General features: G+C 43.3%; 1 protein-coding gene across 2 annotated transcripts in view; it reads right to left on the reverse strand.

Annotated features, from left to right (window-relative positions):
• larp1 (La ribonucleoprotein 1, translational regulator) overlaps positions 1 to 21,753 on the reverse strand; it is a 65,562-nt gene extending 43,809 nt beyond the window's left edge. For both annotated transcript variants that reach the window (XM_080749900.1, XM_080749899.1), the window contains exon 1: positions 20,997 to 21,753. In XM_080749900.1, coding sequence (XP_080606026.1) covers positions 20,997 to 21,474 — 478 coding nt within the window. In that variant the 5' untranslated portion in view covers positions 21,475 to 21,753. The remainder of the gene's footprint in view (positions 1 to 20,996) is intronic.
• Between the last annotated feature and the right edge of the window lie 1,557 nt (positions 21,754 to 23,310).

Here is a 23,310-nt window from a genome sequence, read left to right on the forward strand (position 1 = left end):
TGCACAATCTTATGAAGGAAAGAGAAGAGTCAAGCAACATGGGGAAAGAAAGCATCGGATAGCATGAGACACTTAACCATCTTCAACCTGGCTAAGGCTTCCCTATTTGGACATGCCGTCATAGGCGAAAACCTTCCAAGAACAGCAAAGACAGCAGATCTACAAGCTCACAACACATCACAATGCAATGCATTGTGAGCTTGTAGATCTATTTTAGCTGTGTAACCATCATATGATAACCCATGCATTGCTAACAGTAACTGTGTGATGCACAGTGACCTATATATCTTATGTGTGTGTGTCATCACTAGTGCTTATTTTGTTACAACACAGGATGTTGTGCCCCAGCCTTGCTCAAGGGCTCTCTGGCAGAGGCTGGGGAACATTCGATGAATTGAGTACACAGAACCCCAATGGAAACAAGCCAGAGGCTTTCTTGGAAAAATAATTTTAGTAGACTTTGTATTGTTCTGTACTTCCATGTATGAACCTGTCTCTGCAAACTGTTGATAAAGTATTCAATTAATCAATCAATCAATCAATCAATCACATAAATCCCTGTTGATAACTTGCAATCTATTTGGTTAATTTTCTCTTAAGTCAGGAGATGTGGCAAACACTATTATGCCTCATTCACACTACAGATATATAGTTGAACGTTTAGCTTGGTAATTCAATGTAATCTCAATGGAAACCAGCTTTAAAGCTTTCAAAGCTTCGTTCTCAGGATGGCCTGTATCTTTAAAGCTGGTTTCCATTGAGATTACATTGAATTACCAAGCAAAACGTTCAACTATATATCTGTAGTGTGAATGCAGCTTTAGTCTGTGGCTTAAGCCAACATATCAAAATAATTAAAATAATTCCAAATCACCCCATAACCATTTCCAGATATATTATTATACACAGAGTCCCCCCCCCCCCCCACCACCACACACATTCACCACATGGAAATGGCATGATTATAATGTATATCTCAGACTTCATGTAGCCAGCCTGTGATATCAGTCATCTGTGACTTCACGTCAGTGATTCTATGACGTCATAATAGTGTGACAAAAGACTCCAAAAGTGTTTTTCTTTCAAGGTTTCAGTCCGATTGTGAGACCCTTTGCTCTGACTTTCATTATAACATTTTAATTAAATATTTTCAAATATACAAAACATGCCAATGCATGGAGGTATTAGGCTGGCCTGCATTTTAAAGCATTAACATTAACAAGTATGAATGCATAGTACATTTTCACAAATTCTTTCTGCACATGGGTTAAGATTTAACACCAATTAAGCAATCAAGCTAAATTTAGAAAGATCTAAACATCCAAATCTCTCTCAAAGGTTCTCTCTGTAAACTGCTGGATGGCAGCTTTGTGTTCAAGTAGCCTAAGCCAAGGAATCAATACGAATTCTTCGTATTTATCCACTCTTAACAGCTTAGAATAAATACTTAAGCATTAACAAAACACATGCCCATGCCCAAACTGTTCACCTACAAGTAGCCTACACAATGACGCTTATGGTCCATGACAAGGCATGTTTCAAATATGTGCCAAATTGTTCAAACTCAGGTTAAGGAACAATCCAGCCAGGAGTTACGCTTGTCTGTTGTGTGCTGCAGGAGCCAAAATATATATTTTGCTTGTTGAACTTATTTGTTTTTTCCCCACGCTTTGTTTTGGCATGTCACTTCCTAATTGATTGATTGATTGATTAGCTCCTGCTGGGTGTCTCCTCGTTAACTTTAGTTTATGTCAGGTCAGGTGTCGGTCTCTCCGGTGAGTGAAGAGGGGTGAGCTAGGCTCAATATTTTCTGTTGACCGTTTACGTATGCGATTTACGATTGGCGTATACGTTTAAAGTTTGCCTTCAGTGAGGGAGGGCGGGTTTCAGGGGGAGGGAGGACGGAGAAAGTGGAGAGAGGGTGGCCCTGCACAGACACATAAGGAAAGAGATACAAGAAACAGGACGTGATCTGTGGACGTATTCTTTTTTGGAGCGGTGAAAGCGCTCCCAATAGACAGGTATGTCCGTGGGTATGTCCCTGGGTGGGTGGCTGGGTGGCTGGGTGGGTGGCTGGGTGGCTGGCCGTGTCCGTAGCCTGGCAATACCTTGAGTGGCCACACACAACACACTAGTTAAAGGAGGGGCGCTGTTTTGTGCAGGCCAGGCACACTCACCACTCACTCACAGGCACAGTTTACAGTTTAGGCATTTAGCAACACACACAGGGTATAGCTGCTCAGATTCACCGCTCCACTTCGAACCGAGGTTTGATTTTTTTTTTTTTTCTCAGCATCTGTAACCTGCATATGTCCAAAATGAATACTGTATAACCGCCCAAAGATGTTGTGAAAAGGGGGCTGCTTTTTCAATGTAAAATGAAAAATTAATAAAGGTTTGGTCACAAAAAAAGTTTGCCTTCAGTTTCATTCATCTAATTTCAGTAACTTCTTTGACCTTATTTTTTGTTAATAATAAATCACGTTAACAGCAAGAAGTTCTGTTTTTGTTTGGAGTTGAAACTCAGCCTCTTAGCGATACTTTTAAATGGTTTTCATATCGGGAAGAAGTGAAGTCGACCTTTGCCTTTGACTCTGGGGTGCCTTTCCAGTCCCTCTATAGAAAGAGTCTAATAAACCTGTCACCAAGCTTCATCATCACTTGAAACAAGATATAAGAAGCAATCTCAGTTTCATGTGGGTTACTATGTATGACCCAATGAAGCCAATAAAAGTGACAAACACACAACAGCAAACGCATTGCTTTTGATGATTGGTCAATGCAATGCAACACAGAACCGAGCCGAACACAATATGTGATGATGTTTGTTACCTTAGCATCTACCAAAACCTTTCAACCTAGTGTTGCATAGTCAGACCTCAGAGGTCTCTGCCTACCGACACATCTAGGCAAATTTAAATTCAGAGTAGGGTCTGGAAAAACAGAACGGCCCGTGACAAACCTACACCCACTGCTTTGAAAACAAATCATATCACCGACCCAACATGAAGGACCACCCTAAATCCTTTGGACAAAGATTTTTTAAACATTTGAACAACCTCCACAAAGTTCAACTTTCAGCGAAAATCAAAATATGCCATCTTATGTAAACTAACCAAGTGTTGCATCCCACCACGTTGTGAGCTTGTAGATCAGCTATTTCCACTATCTGACATCTGTCGTACGATGAAGTATAGGGCTTAAGTGGTTAAAAGTGCAAACTTTGCAGGAAAATGAGAAAAAAACACACACTGAAAGCAGAAGCACAGTTACAAACGTGCGTGTGAAAGTGCGGAAGTGTGTGCAACGTGTGCCAAAGGCTTTCAGTGTGCCTCGCAAAATGACCTCTTGACCTTTCTGTCAGAGTGTAGGACTGCCCTTATATACTGTCTGTCACAGAAGTTGAACATGAACACATCTTGACATTACATTATCAATGCGGGGGACAGCTGGCAGCCTGGCACCAGTGCCAAGTTGTCGACATTACAAATTCCGTCCCCTGTAACTTGTTGTGAGCCCCTATTGGTGGACGTGAGCAGCCTACCGACGCCTCAATGGGCTTCATTCGCTATTCTGTCGTCTAGCAGAATAAATTCGACAGGCTGTGAACTCAGCTCAAGTGTACAATTTGGAAAAGAAAAATAAATATAGTAAAACATCGACTTTGAAAAGATACAATATTGTATATAGTCTCTAGTAACTGATTCACAGCTTTACTGTCAGGTAATTAATAATTAATAATCTGTACACTTAAGACAGCATTTTACTGTAGTCAGCTCTCAGCTGGTGAAACAAAACCAAAACAGCAAAACCTCTAAGTGTACTGCAAAATGTTATGGTGAAAATGCCATTACACAGTACTAGTGAGTATGGTGATATAACTGCATGGGATGGGAAGCGCTCTAGGGATTGGGAATCAAACCTTTCCCGACAAGATGCAGACATTGTTAGTGGGAGACTCTGCTATTCCACAGATTCATCCTTCTGACGCTGTACATTATGTGCTCCACTACTGGAAAACAGATTACACATTAACTACCAAGACAAATACCTCCAAATCTCCAAACGGTGCCAAGAATAGTGTACTATCAGGGACGCTGATTATGAACTCTACGTGTTCTAAAAGGACCTTCAGAGTTACTGTTGGAAGAACGTTTGGACATCAGCATCAAGACTGGTCTAAGACCTAACAGGGGGTCACAGGCGAGAGACAACGATGGACTTTTGTCTAAATTGAAGCAGATAAATGTTACGAGCACATCTTCAGCGATATACAATCACACAGCATGTTCTATGTTTGAACAATGAGGAGTGAGTCAAACAGTTTAAATATTCTAGGCCGGCCTCTGGATTTGGTGAAAATATTGTATATCACTGGTTCAGCAGAAATTGCCAAATTACAACACTATTTATTAAATAAAGGATCTGTTATTTTCATTACTCCTGTCTGTCTCTAATCTGAAACGACTCCAAGATTATAACTTCAACAAGCTACAAAAAGAGAGTAAACTTTAACTACAGGTACTTAAAACACCTTAGTTGACCGAGGTCAGCTCTGTACTTTTTGTACCACTTTTTACTCCCTTCTATGACAAATCTCCTTGCCGAAAAAAGGTGATCTACAAGCTCACAACGCGCCACAACGCGTCATGAGCTATGCGGTTTCTGTTCTGCCGTTAAACAGAGTGTAAAGTTGTAACGTTGTAAAAGCAACTTCCCCTCCCCTGCCGGCAGGGACCAGAAAATACGCTTGGTCTCGTCAGAATTTTGAGTCCCGTCATCACAGTGGCCAAGCACGTCCTGAATGCTTCCTGCCCTGGACACACTGCATTGAAGTGGACAGCGGTGGCTTTGGTTATCATCTCAGCACTCGGCTGACAGCTGCTGTGAATGACCATCAGCTGAGCAGTGCTTCACTATGAGCTCCTCCGCCTCAGGCCTGTCTGTGGTGACTCAAAGTGCTGCTCATGGCGTTGGTCAGTGCAAGTCAGATGACTGTTAAAAGGCCAGCTGAGAGGGGGCCAGAACCGTCCACACTTGTCAAACTGCAAGCTTGTTGCTGGCCAGGCAGTCAGGCCAAGTGAACAGGCCTCAGAGGAGAAGACAGGGCTCTGCAGTACAGAATAAGCCTTTGGCAGCTATTGGCTGTCTGAATGTGCAACACATTTAGACATTGAAAACTGTAGCCGGAAATAATGATAATTCATAATGAGCCATTTGGAGGTTTTCCTATGCTCAGCTTCCAAGTGAATTGTTCCATTATTACTCCTATAATGCTATTACTACAACTACTGCTACTACTATTGTACTTCTTATCCCACTGATTGACCTAAATACAACAGGAGTGGTTGCCAGATATCAGGTTGCCATTTCTAAGCAATGGGAGTTCTAATGTATTACTGGACCTAGCAGTGAATCTATCTGTATAAATAACAGCAGCATTTAAGAGATTTGTTTAACATAGGTCAGTATTTCAAAACGTCTAATGTTATGAACTACTGATTGTTCCGTAGAAGTAATGGATCAAATCCAAGGTCTGAATTGGAAGATCCAATAAAGGCATGGAATCAATCCCAAAAAAAAAAACAGTTTTGTTTTGTGAAATGGTATCGGGAAATCCTACATACACACCTACGATTCTAAACATTGGCCTGCCAAGTAGCAAGTAGTTTTTCAACCAATTATCCACTTTCTCAGTGTGAACTGAAAGCATCTTAGAATTGTCTGCCGAGACAGGTAAAATTCACAGGCCAGGCATTAACTAAGCCCACTTGTATGGGAGCACTGAGTGATAGGATTGTTACCTTCGCATAAACCGAAGTAGAGGTCAGGTGGGCGTGGATGTGCATATGTGTGTGCGTGAGAATATTTGTGTCTAAAGTGGAAGGCTTAGTATGGCGAGTAGGTGAGTGAGTGACAGAGTGAGTGATAGATAGGTTTGGGTAAATCCAAATTTACTGTAGGGGCTACGACAGTGAGAACAGACGTTTACAGCACTACGCCTAGTGCTTTGAATTAAATTCATATCACCTTTCCAACATCAAAGCCTGCCCTAAGTCTTTGCATTGGTTCTGCAATGCAGTTTGTTTGTACATTTCCAAATTGTTTCCACCCATTTTGAGCCCATTCGCCTAAATTAGATGTCACCAGTATCAGTACACAAGACAGAGATCTCCGATCCCTCCGTCTTTCTAGTCTTGCGTAGCCAGACAGAAGAAACTTGAGAGATACACAAAGAAGATAAGATAAGAAGAAAGGGAGAGAGAGAGTTTGAAGAATGAGAGGAAGAGAGAGCATAATTGAGAACAAGTGTCTGCTGCATTTTCCAACTAGCAGAGATCAACTGTGAAGCAGTTCCACTTCCAAGGGGCGTCAGCAGCACGCTGGTTGGTCCCCTGGGCAGTGAAACTTATTGGGGAATGGGATGTCTGCCCAGCTGCTTGTTCCCTCATGCTGCTAACATTCTAACCTAATCACTAACCCCACCCACCCAGCTTGATCAATTCCTAATTCAGTACAGGGACTAGTGATCCTTCTCTCATGATAATCTCTCATCCACTGACTCCCCCCCGCCATTCCGCCTGTTAACCTATCTAAACATATTTCCCATTCCCTCCCTACCTCCCAGCAGTCAGTCAGTTGTTGCAGCTTGCCGACTGCCCCAGGCTACCATTAGCATTAGCCAATAAGGCGCACCGCCCCCAGCCTTCCAGCCAATCCACATTAACCACCGACTAGATCTCCCTCGAAATTCAATTGAAGTTCATTTATTGGCATCTCGCCAACATGTCTTAGTGTGAAATTGTAAGTTGCGCAAGGAATTTACACAATCTCAATCTGGCTCATTGGGCTGACTCAAGCCCTCTACTGTAACGTCTCATTGATGTAAGCTCCACACAGTTGCAGCGAGTGCATGGCATGCACACACATGAATGCGCACACGCACGCACACACAAACGCGCGTGCGCGCGCACACAAACACACGCGCACAAACACAAACACTCTCAGGTGGAGTCCAGAGGCAAATTCCCATGGGTGTTCTTTCAGTGTTTCTCTGAAAAACCTGTTCAAAACCCACAGAGGGTTTGGGTTGTTAAGCTATAAATAAACCTTGTGCCACGTAGGCACAGAGGTCTTAAATAAACACCATGTTAAAGCTATGAAGCTACCATCTCCCATTCTGTGGTGAATTTTGAATGCATCTGGCTGTTTTTCCCTACTCTGCCAGTCACTGAAATGATCTAAAATCTAGCTCTTTGGTGAGTCAGTTAAACTGGAAATTATGAGCCATTGTGGTCAATGTACCCTTAAGTCCATTTCCTGCCCCGCACCCATGGTCTTATAGCGGTTCATCAAAATGTCTCTCTCAAAATGAGAAAACGTTCATGCCAACTTTTGAAGGTTTCATATTTGCTTCCTTTTCAATAGTCTGGGTAGTTAAGAGTTTAATGTAACTTTAGAACCATGCTGGTAAAATATCAGCGTTACCATTCCCTGAAGCAGTATTATTGTAGTATTGTTGTGGCTGCTTTGGACTGAGACGTAAGTCAAATTCTTGCAGAGCCAGAAAGAAAGCTAAATGAGCCAAAACATCACTGAAAACTGGATTTACACCGTGCAAGTGCAAAGATAATTAATAATAAACATAGAACAAACAAATGACAAGTAATGTCATTGTGACTGGGATGCTGGATTGTAATGTTTTAATGCATGAACCCTTTCCGACACCCTTTTATTTGCAAATCGGTGTTAATTAAGAGATTTGATAGGGAATATATGTTTCATATACACAAATATTGTTCATGTGAAGCCGTTTGTTTATGCTTATTTATTGGCCAGGCACATATAGTTTGTCAGAGTGGGCACACACTCAGAGTACCGTTCAAATTGGCGTTGGTGGTGCCGGCTGGAGACAGATAGGCGACAGGAAGCAGAGATAAAAGCATTACGGGACTGCCACAGCCTGTTTCTAAAATCCATGTACCGTGTGCGTGTTCGCCCATTGCTGTTCATTCCCTGTGCTGCTGAAATGCCTGCATTTGGCTACAAATTTGGTGTTTGGCTTCTCTATATGATCCTATCCTTTTTAATAGATGTTGTATACATTTTTAAATCATAAAAAAACAAGATTCTCAATTATTTGAATAACCAAAATACCAATCAATAGAATAATCACTAAGAAAGTCAATTTATAGTCACAAGCTGGCTTCGATCATCTCAGCAACACAGCAGCAGTCTGCTAGAACCAAATATGGAGGAAATGCTAGTCAGAGAGCACATGCCGGCAGACTGCCTACCACAACGCCTACCACAACCCCTCCCCCCACCACACACACACCTCCAAGTGTCTGACTGGAGTCACATGACTGGTCTAGTGACATCACCTCATTTCGAGTAAAAGGCACAGACAGACAGCAGGGTCCAGGCCAGCAAGGGAGAGGGAGGTGTCCCTGTGCATAGTCTGAGCCTCCCCAGTCCCTCCCCAGTAAAAGGTAAAATGTATTATGTAATGAAGGCTCAAGTGGTTAAATATCTGAAAAGACAAATTTGACATGAATGAAAAACACAGTCACACTATTGATTGTTCTGTCAAACGATGATATGGAATCTATGAAAAGGCTGATTGAGACACATCTCTTTTTCTTTCCCTTTTTTATCCCCTTTCTCCCCAATTTATGCCAATTGATTCATCCACACATTTCTGTGTTCACTGCTATTGTTTCCTACTGGCTCACCTGCCACTGAAAAGCCAGGAGGATGTAGCACCTCTGTTGTACTCCTCCCACACAACACTCACCAGTGACAGGTGCCACCCCAGCCCAAGAGTATGTGGTATGACAATATTACCCTCCCCACCCCCGAACACGAGCCAATTATGTCTGTAATATGTACAGGCACTCAACAACGCCGGATGCACCACTGTGGATTCAAACCCCTAGACTCTGTGATGGTGGTAAGATACTTTACCTCTGCGCCACCTGAGCGCCAGATGGATTAATTTATGAAAGCACTGACTTTACAGTTGCTTACAGACTATTACTTTGTGCTATACAAATAACAGGACAAAACTATAAAATATCCCCATATGCAACTTATGAAGGTATATTACAGAGAATACAATTCTACATAATACAATTCATACAAAGTATTTATTTCTATAGCTGAATAGTCACCCACCCAGATTTGTCCAGGCCCAGCCATTAAACAAGCTCTGTATACACCACACAATGGCAACCGTAGGTCGCAATTTACTATGAAACCCGGCAGATCCTGTCAGTCAGTGAATCAGTGACGCCTCAATGTCTATAGCTGACCGGTTGTGACATCACATTGTTGATTGTCACGCTCCATATATGACCAGGGCAGCCTGTTCTGGCAATCATATGGATATCCCTGATGACAGCTCCATATGGCCAAGACAGAATTCATTTGCAAATCAAGACTGCTGGCTATCATCAAACCCTGGATATCCATACATGGATTGGAGACGACTGGATCATCACCTAGATCTCTATGGAGCTGACCCAACAAACAAACACAACCGGCGCAAACGAACATAGAAGAACTACAAGCCTACAACGCATTGGCGCGTTGTGGGCTTGTATCGGATGTTATATGTTTGGGTGGGACTCCTGGGCCACAGTAGCCTGTGATTGGGCTACTAGGCCGGTATTCAGATGATAGACAAGCCAGTGGGCCAATCATGTGATGTCTCTCTGCTCTGTGGCCCTTTCAACTAAGTAGCCGCCCAGCCCAAAAATTACCCTAACTATCCTAAATCGGGAACAAAAATAAAAGTGTAAAAGAAAAAAAATGGGGGGCCCACCGGGCATATGCCTGTTATACCAGATGCCCAGTCCATCCCTGGTTTCCAGGCATGGCAAGTTCTTTAATTGCGTCCAGCAGGCCATTCTGATGCATCATTGTTGAAATACAAACAATTTACATTAGAGCACACCCAACGCCAGATTTTAATTGGGACACATCAGCTGTATGTTGTCGCCAAAAAAGTCAAATGATGACAGATATATAGGCCTGGTTTTAATTTCATTTAATTTACAGCTCCATGACAGATGCTCAGACACTGAACATACTCACTTATTTATCCAAGGCTTGCCCACGTGAATGTTTAACCAAACAAAATGTGCCAACTGTGTCTAGCAGTTGGAATTGCCTTACTGAAACATTGGCTTTAAACACTATATAATACGCTGTGGGCGGTCTACAATGAATCCAACCACTCTGGCAGACAACCCACTATCACTTGGATTGTATTTTCTATTCTGCATAACATGGAATCAGCTAGTCATTATGTCTGTTAGATTTGACACACTATAATCCTGATACAGCATGTTTGTTGCAATTAGCTTAAATCATCCCGTTCTCATTTCTCACTATATAATCTTTAAAATCATCCAGCATTCACTGTCCAAATACAAATGTATGTATATACATACAAACCTACATACCAAACATTTTCCTCTGCTTCCTCTGCCTAAATTGCAGCAGTAGACTTCCTGGTTTTACCTAAATGTAGTATACGTATGGCCATTGGCCAGTTGCACGCATGTCACAATACCAAGCGTTTTGTTTCGATCACCAAGAAGAAAAAATAAATCAACATTTGGGGATGAGCACTGCTCATCAATGTCACCTCATGCAAGGTTGGAAGAACACACCCACAAGCGGCCTATACTGAGTGGAGGTGTCTCACTGAGCAGCCTGATTTCAAAGGTTCAATCAACAACCTTAGACTAGGTCAAGGGTTCCCAAACTGGGGGTCGCCAAATGATTTTGTTTTGACATTGTTTTATCATTCAACGGTAAACAAACCAACTACATCATCAAAAGTAACCAACAAAATATACAAAAGAAATGTCAAACATTGGCCAAATTGTAAAATATTATCAAGGAAAGAGAGGCAAAGCTTTTGAAAATAGCCGATCTACAGGCTTGGCTATTTTCATAATATTTATCTGTGGAACCGAGTCAAACTAAATGTAATGCCTACTCCTACAATGCCAAGTGCTTGTCAGGGTGGGGGTGTGTGTGTGTGTGTGGGGGGGGGGGGGGTTAACTTGACACATGATGGTATGACATGTATATATTACTACTGTAGAGACTTTCCATCAATCTGTATTTATATGGACATAAAGAAATACCAGTCAGTCAACGTGACTCGTTCAACAACCGCGCCTTCCTTTGCCAAACACTCCACAGCACAGCCAAGCCACTTATTGGCTCTGCTTTTTCCATTCACTTCAAATCCAAGTGCACTTCTTATCAATGATTTTGGGGCGTTGTTCTTGGTGCTGCCATCACAGCGTAATAACGAGACAGGAAAGCTGTCCACTCTTTCCACACAATTAGACAGAGCTCCACTGTCTGCACTGATTCTGTGTCACATGGACTGAGGCTGATACAAACTCTGGGCTGTTTCCTGGTACGTCACAGCTGCCAGCGCTGTTCTTAAAGAGACAGATCCTTGTTAACTAGATCACAGTCATTTGCTTAGTGAGGTAGCCGCTCAGGAGGACATGGCCACCGTTTTGAATGTGTGTGGCTGGTCGAAGTGGGCCCAATCGACCACACAGATATACCGGTATGGGCCATTATTATTTTTTACATCGTAATTATGCAGCTAATGTGTCCTGATTTTTCCTGAACATCATGTCAGCAACATCAGCATTATAGATTACATTTCGAGACACTAAAACATAGACAAATACCTGATCTACAAGTTTTTGTCATTTATTTTATGTCTTGTCCAGGTACACCTTGACCTTCTGCTTCCCGGGAAGGCTCTCCACCCATTCAGCTGTGGCCACCCTTCAATGTTCTTTGTTGCGCTTGAAACCCACCAGGCGCTCAAGCATAAGAGCACGGACTCCCCCCACCCGCTGCTTAATGTTAATGAATGCAGCCATTTTCATTGGTCATGCACAGACGCTCTGGGTACGGAGACTGCGGTCGCTTCTTTGGTGTGATTGGTGCATTACGCTGAGTGAGTGACGGAGTCCCTCACACTGTAACTTCTGTAAGTGTAATGTCCCACATTTTCTGCAAAACTTGGGTCACAGTACTTCGTCGCATAAGACGAAACCCCATTACCGAACATTGCATCACATTTCGGAAGTTTGCAAGCTACGGCAGTTTGATGGACTCTTTCCCTCTCCAACATGTTGCCATCTGCCAACAAAAGTTCCTTACCGTAAACATGGTTTAATTTGACTAGACTGATTACTGGGGAGGATGCACAATACACAACACACGCCCTCTGCACTTGCCTACACTCCCCTCTAAGGAGCGGATGCTTCCATATCACAGAGTCCAGACACGACCCTTCAACAGATAAAGCAGCTACACAGACCCACCTAAAACGCTGGGTCTGTGACTCTGTGTGGGTAATGATGGGTGTGTTATATACTGTATGTGGGTTAGGGAGAGAGGGGCAGGGGAGGACAGGCCACTTTTGTGTCACTGGGTCCATCTTATTGGGATAGACCACTTACAAAACAAAACCCCCACCAAAAGCATCTTTCCATGGCATGAAAGGCCATTATGCACGCCCAGTCGCCCACATGCTCTTCAAGTCCCCATGAAATGGCATTCAGGGCAATTTTGGCTTTCTGTGTTTCATGTATTTCCGCATGAAACAGAAGCAGAGCAGGCTTTGATTTTATTGGCATAAACAAATATGACATACATATATGGATACACACAGAAGACAAATAAGTACTCAACTCATTAAATCATTCTCTTTTTGTTTCGTTGTCTTTTTACACAAAAGCTGTGTAAAAGCCCTCTCAACAAGGAACAGAACGGTCTTCTGAACCCAAACACTGAGAAATGGAGGGACTGGGAGCACAAACACATGAGAACTGTATGATTTAAAAGGACTCAATTAACTTTGTGGTGGGTTTAAAAAAAAAAAAAAGTAGAACAGAAGCACTCTCAGCTCCAACCAATCACCACTGCTTCTATTCACCCTCACAGCTCTGAGAGATCATGAGCTCATTTAAAACTGACCAACAGAAGACTCTGGGACAGGCTGATGGCTAATAATGACTCACCACCACCCACCAATATAATCTCCACTCTATCTCACTGTTGTTTTCCTTTCAGGCTGTGGCTCGTGAGGTAGAGCGGCCGGCCCACTAACCGCAGGGTTGATGGTTCGATTGCCCAGCTCTTCCTGCCCGTGACGAGTCGGTCAGCACCTTGCATAGCAGCTCTGCTGCCGCTGGTGCAAGGAATGGATGAATGAGAACCACTAATTGTTAAGCTCTCTGTATGATAGAGTATTGTTGAATTATATATCTAAAGGACAATATCGGCATGTATGTAATAATGTTTTATGTATTCTTTTTCCCCCTTAGATGTAGCTGCAATATTACCTCTACCATATAATCTTGGAATGATCAAAACAACATCATGTCAGTTTAGTTTTGGCTGGATTCACACACACAGGGCAGCGCAATCTATTGACTCACAGTCAGAGGTAATCTTGCAATGCAAGAACGATCCCTCTTTAGCCTTTCACACATTAGCACTCCTGGGTCTGTGACCCCTATGGGGTCCTCCTGACTCCTGACACCTCGTAGAAAATCTTGGTAGGCAGTCATTGTCTCCAGTCCCGCTCAACAGGGGACATTACTCTACACAAATAACAAAGGAGAGGCCGACTCACAGGTTTGAGGATTAATGCCGACGCTGAAATAGAGAAACACAAACAGGTGTTTGTTTAATGTTTATGCTAACATTGAGACTATACCCCTGCTTGGTGAATCCCAAGTATCGATATACTGTAAGTGAATGCTGTCGGGCAGCTCCAAAACCACAAATAGTTCAGCATGTAGTTTTATCATTGCAGATATGCAGTAGCTCTTTAATAAACCCCTTGAGCTCTAGGCAAACATTCAGCCCAAATGGGTGACAATTCTTCAAAAATAATAGTTGATCTACAAGCTCAACAAAGTTGCAACGCACCGTGTTGTGAGCTTGTTTTGGCAAAGCTTTAGTTTAGTGTACAGCAAAAAAAAGGATGGCCATGGATAGACCCCTGGGGCCCACTCAAAGTATACAGGATTTAAAAACAGAAGACAAAGTGTTTTAATTCCTGATAAAAAAACAAACCACTACATTTTGGAAACAAAATGACAATGTTATCTCTCAAAGAACATGGATATGTCTTTATCTCTCACTTTGTATCTATAGTCATTTGAAATAGCAACGGTTCAATTTACACCCGTTTGTGAATGGTGGCCCCCAGGCACTAAGAATATTGACGTGTTACCTGACCAACCCTGAACTGGTTCCTTGACCAGGTCACAAGTCAGATGCAGTGTAGCTTTACTCACAGTAAACTGCAAACAACCTGCTGCTTCCAATGGATCCAGTGGATTTAAAGCAGGCTACAGACAATGCAACTCAACACCCCAGTCAACAAAGTGTTGACAACAATGGGTTTAAGTGTTTAACACATTTTGGAGACATTCTTGTAACAAGTGACTGTTACATCATTGCCAGTACAACACTGACAATGACTTCAGTAGTGATAACTGTTGCTGGTTAGCGTTTCTATGTAGCAAAGCCCCAGAACTGAAAAGGAGACATTTTATTGCAATTGGAAATTGTGTTATTTGGATCAATATAAGCAGCACGCATTGAAACCGCATGGATTCACAAGAAGTTTAGTTTCTTGGGTTTTCAACACTAAGAATATAACTACAGTTCATAATATGTAGATAAAAATACAAATAGTTTCTCATGGCCCATCATGTCACAAAACCTTACATATTTTCACCTGTAATAGATTAGGTTTAAATGGCAATGGTGTATATTGAGTCTAGTGTGGCTGTTAAGTTTGGCTTAGCTATTGGCTACTGTCATGTGGTTAGAAAACACCATTCCAAGCTTATAGTTATTCTACTGTATATAGAGAAGCAGCGATTTGATCTTCAGATTGGATATCGGCTCGATATCAGCCAAAAAACGTGGATCGGATCGCAGCGAAGCTGACCGATCATAAATATGTGCTTTTATTTTAGTTTTATTTTACTTATTTGTATATCATATTTCATGTATAAATATTTCTAAAGTGTGCTATATCGGATTGGTAACTGTTTCGGAATCGATGCTGCCATCTCGTTATCGAACATCCGGTTCCGCTTTGTATGTATAGTAGCTGAGCATGCTGGACTCCACGTGGCATCATTTCCTCCGAAAAACTATTCCATTCATGTTTCACATTAAGTAACAGTAATCTGTATTTGCTCTATTGTGTGTAAACCCTCAAACGTGGCTTGCTTTCTAGCCTATGATAATTACAAACAAAGGTCTGTTGCTACTTTAGTTTGTTTAAAAGGAAATGTCTTGGCCGGAACCTTAAACTGGATTTACTAGTTTATATATCTACAAATGACATTTGGCTGGTAAAATAACACTGGCTAGTGTTTTGGAATACATGCGATATTGAATATAACATTGCCATTCGAAAATTAAGGGAAATCAATTTATCTTTCAAGATGCAGTTTTGTTCCTTCATTCCAGGAGGTCAATTTGCAGCTACTAAGAAACAAAATGTAATATAATCTTTCAACACTTTTCAAATGTCTGACTTGTAGGGAAACACCATCTTTTACTTTCACTTGACACAGTTTACATTTATCTTTATCTTTTCGTTCTAACTGCCTTCATCCAAGTAAGTAACCATGACATTTTAGACAATAGTCTGTCAGAGAGCAGTGACAAAATACAAAAAGTAAGTCAGTCACATTGGAAACAATGGATGATTGTGTAATGGCATTAGGGTTGGAGGCGGTAACCGCCGTACCGCCGTACCGCGGTATACCGAGGTCTACCGCGGTGTCATTGTGCTTACCGCGGTAAAAAGACAAAAAAAAGGTCTATTTTTTATTGGAAAACAAGCGAGTTTTAAAACGGGGGAGAAGCGAGGACCGCATGCGCTCCATGCCGCTCTGCTCTGGGCCGTGTACCACACGTTGGAAGCCACATACGTCACTCACACACAGAGACCTGCAGTGTACACAGTGCACGGCTGCACGCAGGGCATAGATAGAGTACGGAGCACAACTCTTTCTCTGTAATCCACTCGACACAAGGATGTTAATACATAGGCTACCTTGTGTTGTGGCATATCTTTTTTTATTCATACGTACGGATTACTGGCGGAGCGCGGGCCGCGTGGACTAAAGCCGAAAATGAAACTATTTTACTTTCTCCACCGCGTCGCTCGTTGTGCTCCGTCCAGCGGCGCGTCGGCGATTTTATAACCTTTTCTGTCAAGTCTTGTAACTAAAACCTGTATATAGCAGCACTCAATCACTGCGATTTGAGAGTTGAGACGTGACGTGACGTGAGTTTACAGAATCACTGTACACGATCTGACAACCCTTCCTTCAGCTGTTTGTGTCTGAATAGCCCAAGTAGCTAGCCTACGTAGCTTGCCTACGTTACTATGGTAACCCGACAGTGCAGATCTAAAAGCTCAGAACGCATCGCGGATGCGACGTGTTGTGAGCTTGTAGATCTGCTCCTTTGAAAGCCAGACACGCTGTGCTGTACGGAGAAGTATAACTCGGGCAGTCAGGCTGTGTCGCCTCTCCACTGTGGAGAAACTATTTTACTTTCTCCGTCGCACGTTGTGCTCCGTCCAGCGGCGCGTCGGCGATTTTATAACCTTTTCTGTCAAGTCTTGTAACTAAAACCTGTATATAGCAGCACTCAATCACTGCGATTTGAGAGTTGAGACGTGACGTGAGTTTACAGAATCACTGTACACGATCTGACAACCCTTCCTTCAGCTGTTTGTGTCTGAATAGCCCAAGTAGCTAGCCTACGTAGCTTGCCTACGTTACTATGGTAACCCGACAGTGCAGATCTAAAAGCTCAGAACGCATCGCGGATGCGACGTGTTGTGAGCTTGTAGATCTGCTCCTTTGAAAGCCAGACACGCTGTGCTGTACGGAGAAGTATAACTCGGGCAGTCAGGCTGTGTCGCCCCTCCTTTTGGGAAGATGATTGCAATATTTTGGCTTATCGCCGAACCTTAATTAATAGATACGGGGGTGCGGTAATTACCGCAGTACCGGCGGTAAATGGGAAGACGGTAATCGCGGTAACAAAATGTCCATACCGCCCCAGGCCTAAATGGCATATGCTTAGGTTTCTTTAATATCTTCTGCTGCAAAGCTCAGCAACAATATCCATAACCATGAAATAATGACAGATGAAGTACAAATAAAAATAAAATATATATTATTTAAAAAAAAACGTTACACGTTTGCACACCTGGCTACTCTGGCTTGTGTCCAAAAAAAGTTATTGTGTTGGCTTAAGACACCCTGCCGCAGAGCATGTCACTTTGCCTCAAGCATTCTCTCTCTGAATTATGCCTGTATACATTACATGCCAATTCAACATTTTATAGCATCTACCAATAATAAGGTATCTCCCAAACCAGCCTTTCTAAAGGCATTCTCACCCTACAAAATATACCTCACTTCCATATCACATTTTCACTTATCTGGAGCGTCCGTTTTTAATGGTGCAACTACAGCTCATCATCCTCTGACATTAAAACAATGACAGGTGATCATGGATGTCTGACTCTTGAGCAGGTGTGTCTGTCCAGCCTGGAGTTATCAGGAGGCAACAATGGTGCATGGTCACCAGATATAAATATATAAATATAGGCTTAAATGTGTCCAGGCCGGGACTCACATGTGGTTGTTATCTGCTCTTTACAAAAGTGTCTGATCAAATTTTGAAAAAGGTAATCTACTCTTGTTATTGTGGGTTTCTCGTGAACAAACACGTGAAATACTGTGGCTATGAAAAGTAAGCTTATAATCAGAATAATTTACGAACTCATACTAAGCTCACAACTGTACAGCACAAACTCAAAGGTGCAAAGTCTTTATGTACTAGTTATGTACTAGTTAGCGCGCCTCGAGCCTTTCCTTGCCACAGGACTGAAGCCGATAGTCACTTGTCAGTGTCAGTACTGATACAGGCCAGACAAGCATCGTACTTGAAAATGAATAAATGTAGGTAAAGTTGTTCAAACTCACTGCACAGTGCACACATTAGCCTGAGAAGAGCAACAATCCAATGCTTCTGAGATGAAGGACAAGCCAATGCAAATAGCACAACAACAAAAAAAGGTTCTGGAGCACACATGTAACGAGGTATATTATTTGTACAAATAAATGATGCTTGTCAAGAGCTGAACCTTTGGCCCAGCCCTATGGGTGTTACATGACAGTAACGACACAAGGCAAGTTCTGGCAGGTATAACTCTACCTACACAGAAAAACAGGTAGACTTAAAGGCCCATTCCCACTGGGCCAGATAACAGATATCTGGAGATATTTCTCCAGATATTTTTCCATGCAAAGTGGATGGTAGCTACAGATACTTTTATCTGTGGCAAATATTTTTTTTATCTGTGTCTACCATCCACTTTGCATTGAAAAATATCTGGAGAAATATCTCCAGATATCTGTTATCTGGCCCAGTGGGAATGGGCCTTTAGATGTAATTAATTCCCACAAAACTACAGATGCAAATACGTTACTCTCAGATAATGCCCAGCACAAGGGAACAATGACAAGTCAGTGCGAAAATGTGACCTGCAAACAAGATTACAAACCCTAGACAGATCAGCATACCATTATATTCTGTCATCAGGAAAACGTGATCAAATTGCATATGCATGCAAGTGAAACAGCAGAGACACAACTTTAAAATGACATCAACACAAAAATGAAATGAAAGACTATGCGTTTTTGCTGCATACTTATAACAACAACCTGTGGCTATTGTCCAGCTTGCCTGCTGAATGGTGCAGACAGCACTGTGAGAGTGAGGGGGGGGGGGGTGCATGCATACAATATGTGCATGCACCCCCCAGACCCATACATCCACCCAGGCATCCAGACTAGAGTACACACTGTGCTGCATGTGTGTGGGGGGAAGGGGGTCGTCAGCATTCACAGAACGACAGAAGCCCTGAAGCAGCGTTGTTTACCCATGATGTCTCCCTCTTGTCAGCCCATGCAGCAGCCGGCAGCACAACACCTGGCTAACAAAAACACAGCCAATGCGTGCGTGTGGCCGGTTTAAAATGACACGCCGACACAGGACAGGACAGAACAAATGCCGATGATGTGTCAGCGTTAGAACGGTCACACTGGGTGATATAAACACATGGCTGGGAGACAAGGGACCACGTTGCCTTGACACACAAGAGGAGAAGAGGAACCATGGGAGCTGCAGCGGCCAGGTCTCCTCCCTGTGTGAACAAACATCAATGTATCTCCACGGAGTGGCTTTATCATGTCTCTTTGGCATCTGACCTTCCCCTGACACGACACATCAACATTGATATTTGCAAGTGAAACAGTGGTTCTGAACATATACATCCTGGAATAGCTGGAAGCTAACATCCATTTAGTAGCGTTATCATGCGGCGGCTGACTGAAGCCATTATGTATCACACACACATGATCTCTCTCTCACACAGTCACACACTGGCTTGGCTAGCGTTAGCGAGCTAGCTTCCTAGCTAAGCTGCTAGCTGGGCTGTGTTCTTCTGTGCTAACAATCATTACACTGCGCGTTGACACACAGCCACGGATCAAAGAGTCGCTTGTTTTCCCCTGCTATTTAGGAAAACACAGACATAAAGATCACCAGTGGCAGCACATTTTTTGATCACATCGATGTTCCCACATTAAGCAGCTGGCTCAAGGGGAACACGTGGAGAGAACACGTGACGACCCATAACAAAATGTGCAGGGTTTTTAAGACTTCAAAAAACGGACAGATGCTGATCGATAACTCGTGGTTTTCATACAGATTAGCCGACACCGGGAGACATCGCACCACTCTCACTGGCCCTTAAAAGGGAGGACTGTGGAGTTTGGCTCTGAAACAGTGGGGAATCGCCCTGGAAGCTGATGGCAGTACGGGTCCTGCTAAAGCTAAAGGGCTTCACGTCTGACTACTAGGCCCAGACAGGGATGGTAGACCCGTGTCTGAATGCAATATAATGCTGCATTCGATTAATGTAAATATGCATTGCATGGCATGGTAGTGATTTCATCTCCGCCAATGTGCAAAACACATCGACGATGTGCACTTAAAACAACGTGAACGCCTGCTGCACATTTTGTACAGAACTCAACTCTCACTGGATGAGTTTAAACCCCCCAGCATGACCACTGCACGCCACGGTGACTTGGCTTAAATATCCTAACGACTCTCAGCAACAACACACATCACATCTGATCGTATTTAACATGGTGGGGGAAAAAACTTTATAAAATACCAGGGACAAGAGTAACCTAATGTTGTCCAGCAACGACACAAGACCACACAACTCAAAAACCAAAAGGGACGAATCCCTTGTTCAGACTCACGACTCAAATATACAACTCGTGTTATTATAACACAATTATAACAACGCCTGTCATGGCGATGGTATCATTTTGCATACGATTTAAAAGCGTTTTGCATGGCAACTCCACTTCCACACAGCCTGGAGCTCACACAGACATGTCAGCAGTCCACACACACAGTGAGATGATCCAGGAATAGCAAGGGGCCCTTTTACTCTAAATATAAACCAACACACTCCAGCAATACATGGAAAGACAGTAGCCGTTTAGGTCAGAGGTTAACAAACTTTTTCGGACCCCCATTTAATGGCATTTCCATCTCTGGGACCCCAATTTATATTGTAAAATATATTGTTAATTTAACTCAGAGTGTACAAATGGAACCAAATTAACCAGTGGACCATACCCAATAAGGGTTCCACAGACAATAATTGGGTTCCATACCCAATAAGGGTCCATTTGGTTCCCAACTATCATTTAGCTGGGGACACCCTGGAACTCCCTCAAGGACCCCTGGGGGTCCCCGGACCCCACTTTGAGAACCAATGCTTCGGATGAGGGGGTACAAACCATGATGTGCCGCCTGTCCGTTCACGCTGACCACGGTGGGGGTCACCACTGCGTTGTTGTTCATCTTCTTGGTCCACGGGTTCACCTTGGGCGGGGGGGCCTCGGTAAATTCCTTCTTGTTATTGGTGGTAGTAGTAGTGCTACTTTTATCCTCCTCCGACGACGTCGTCTGCTCCTTCTTGTTGTGGTTGTTGTTCTTGTTGTTGGAGCCGCCAGAAGAGCCTCCCTGCTCCACACTGTCCTTGTTGTTGTTCTTCGCCTGGTTGTTGCTATCCTCTTTCGCTTGTTTGGTTCCACCTCCTCCGGCCAGGTTGTTGCTGTTGTCCCCCTCCTTGGCGTCGACACTAGCGGCCCCCATCTGCTGCTTCTTGGTCGGCCCTGCTTTACTGTTACTATCCAAACGCTCCTCTTCGCCGCCACCACCTCCGTGGATCGTCTTGGAGATCAGGAGAGGAGCCTGCTCCACCTGAGTGGCCATTTCCCCCCTTCTTTTAGCTCCTTCTTCAACGAGACACGGGTCGTCCACCCTACCCCCTCCAAAAAAAATAACCAGGCAATTCGATACCTTAGATTTGATGGAAGTGGAATAAAAGTCGTCCGTGGTCGCTTCTCCACTCCACCCCTAGACCAAAAGAGCTTCAGTCTAAGACGCAGAGTGGGAAATGCCGAGTTAAAACATATAAAAAACGAGCGTTTGCGAGACGTTAGCTTTCTCTGTCAAAATTACAACCGTAGCTTCACACCACCACCACTACCACCAGGCAGGCAGGCAGCAACATGGATGATCCCCACCACGCGATACAAGGGGCCGGGAGCGCGCACGCACGCACGGTGCGTAAAGGGGGGAGTGACCACGTAAAATCGTCGGGGACGCGCAAAGGCAACAGAGAGGGACGGCCTGCCTCGCCCCTCTGAAGGGTAACCTCGCCTACCAGGCTTTCTCCGGAGAGAGAGCCTGGTGTTCGTTCACAACAGACCGTTTGGTTTCCGCCTAAAGCGCGGAAACCACTATAGAAGCGGCGTCGCTTTGATTTGGTCCCCTCCGTTTGTTTCCCCAATCCCTTTTAAAATGCTGGAGTAGCCTACGCAGTCTTGCCAGTCGCTACGAGTTGGATTAAAAGATGCACATACCAAACGAATTTTTTGAAGGCAAAACTACGCCTCATCAAGGTGTTTATTAGGTCGGCCCTAAAAGTATGTCCTTGGGTGCAGGGGAATGTTTTGGGTTAAAACTGAATCCGGTTGATAGTTCCGGCCAAAGTGTAGTCCGTCTAGGACTACAACATGACGTAAAGTGGTTTCCGCTCCCGACCGGATCAAACCCCGTAAAGTGAACTGATCCCAGACTATCTGAAGGGTTTGTAAAAAATCCACCATTCCAAAAGTCGAACACGTGTCCATGTATGGGGCTGCACGTGTGTCCCAATGCTCTAAATGCACTTTTCTGGGCCATAAAAATAAATAAATAATAAATAAATTATATATATTATATATATATATATATATATATATATATATATATATATATATATATTAACCTCGCCTCACCAGGCTTTCCTGAGAGAAAGGTCTACACTTATATAGGCTACACACACACACACACACACACACACACACACACACACACACATTGATTGGAACATCAAGACTCTGTGTGTGTGTGTGTGTGTGTGTGTGTGTGTGTGTGTTTGTGTGTGTGTGTGTGTGTGTGTGTGTGTGTGTGTGTGTGTGTGTGTGTGTGTGTGTGTGTGTGTGTGTGTGTGTGAGTATGAAAGAGAGAGAGAGAGAGATAGAGATGATAACCAACATGTCATTCAGATTTTAAGGATCCAGTATTTTCAAGTGGCTGATTATATAACTTTGTTCAGGTCAAAGTTAGAAATGTGTGCCACTTGAGAATTGAGAGAAAGTAAGACGTGTGTGTGTGTGTGTGTGTGTGTGTGTGTGTGTGTGTGTGTGTGTGACCGTGTAACTGTGTGTGTGTGTGTGTGTGTGTGTGTGTGTGTGTGTGTGTGTGTGTGAGTGAGTGAGTGAGAGAGAGAGAGAGAGAGAGAGAGAGAGAAGAGAAGAGAGAGAGAGCAGCATGTGTGTGGTGGGGGCGTTGTCTACTGGAGGAAGCTGGTGGCAAATGAAAGGTCATAGTTGTTGCAGTTTGACTCTTGTAACACATTTTTACAGAAGCACAAGAGGTTCCGAGTTCATAGTTGAAATCCACCTTAAAAAAAAAAGTTTTGTTCTTCAAATGCTGTGTTTCTGTAAAATGTTATAAAACGGTAGGCTATAAAGGCATAGAACTTAGCAAACTGATTTAAAA

Source organism: Nannobrachium achirus (assembly GCF_963921795.1).
Source record: "Nannobrachium achirus genome assembly, chromosome: 19".
Lineage (NCBI taxonomy): Eukaryota > Metazoa > Chordata > Actinopteri > Myctophiformes > Myctophidae > Nannobrachium > Nannobrachium achirus.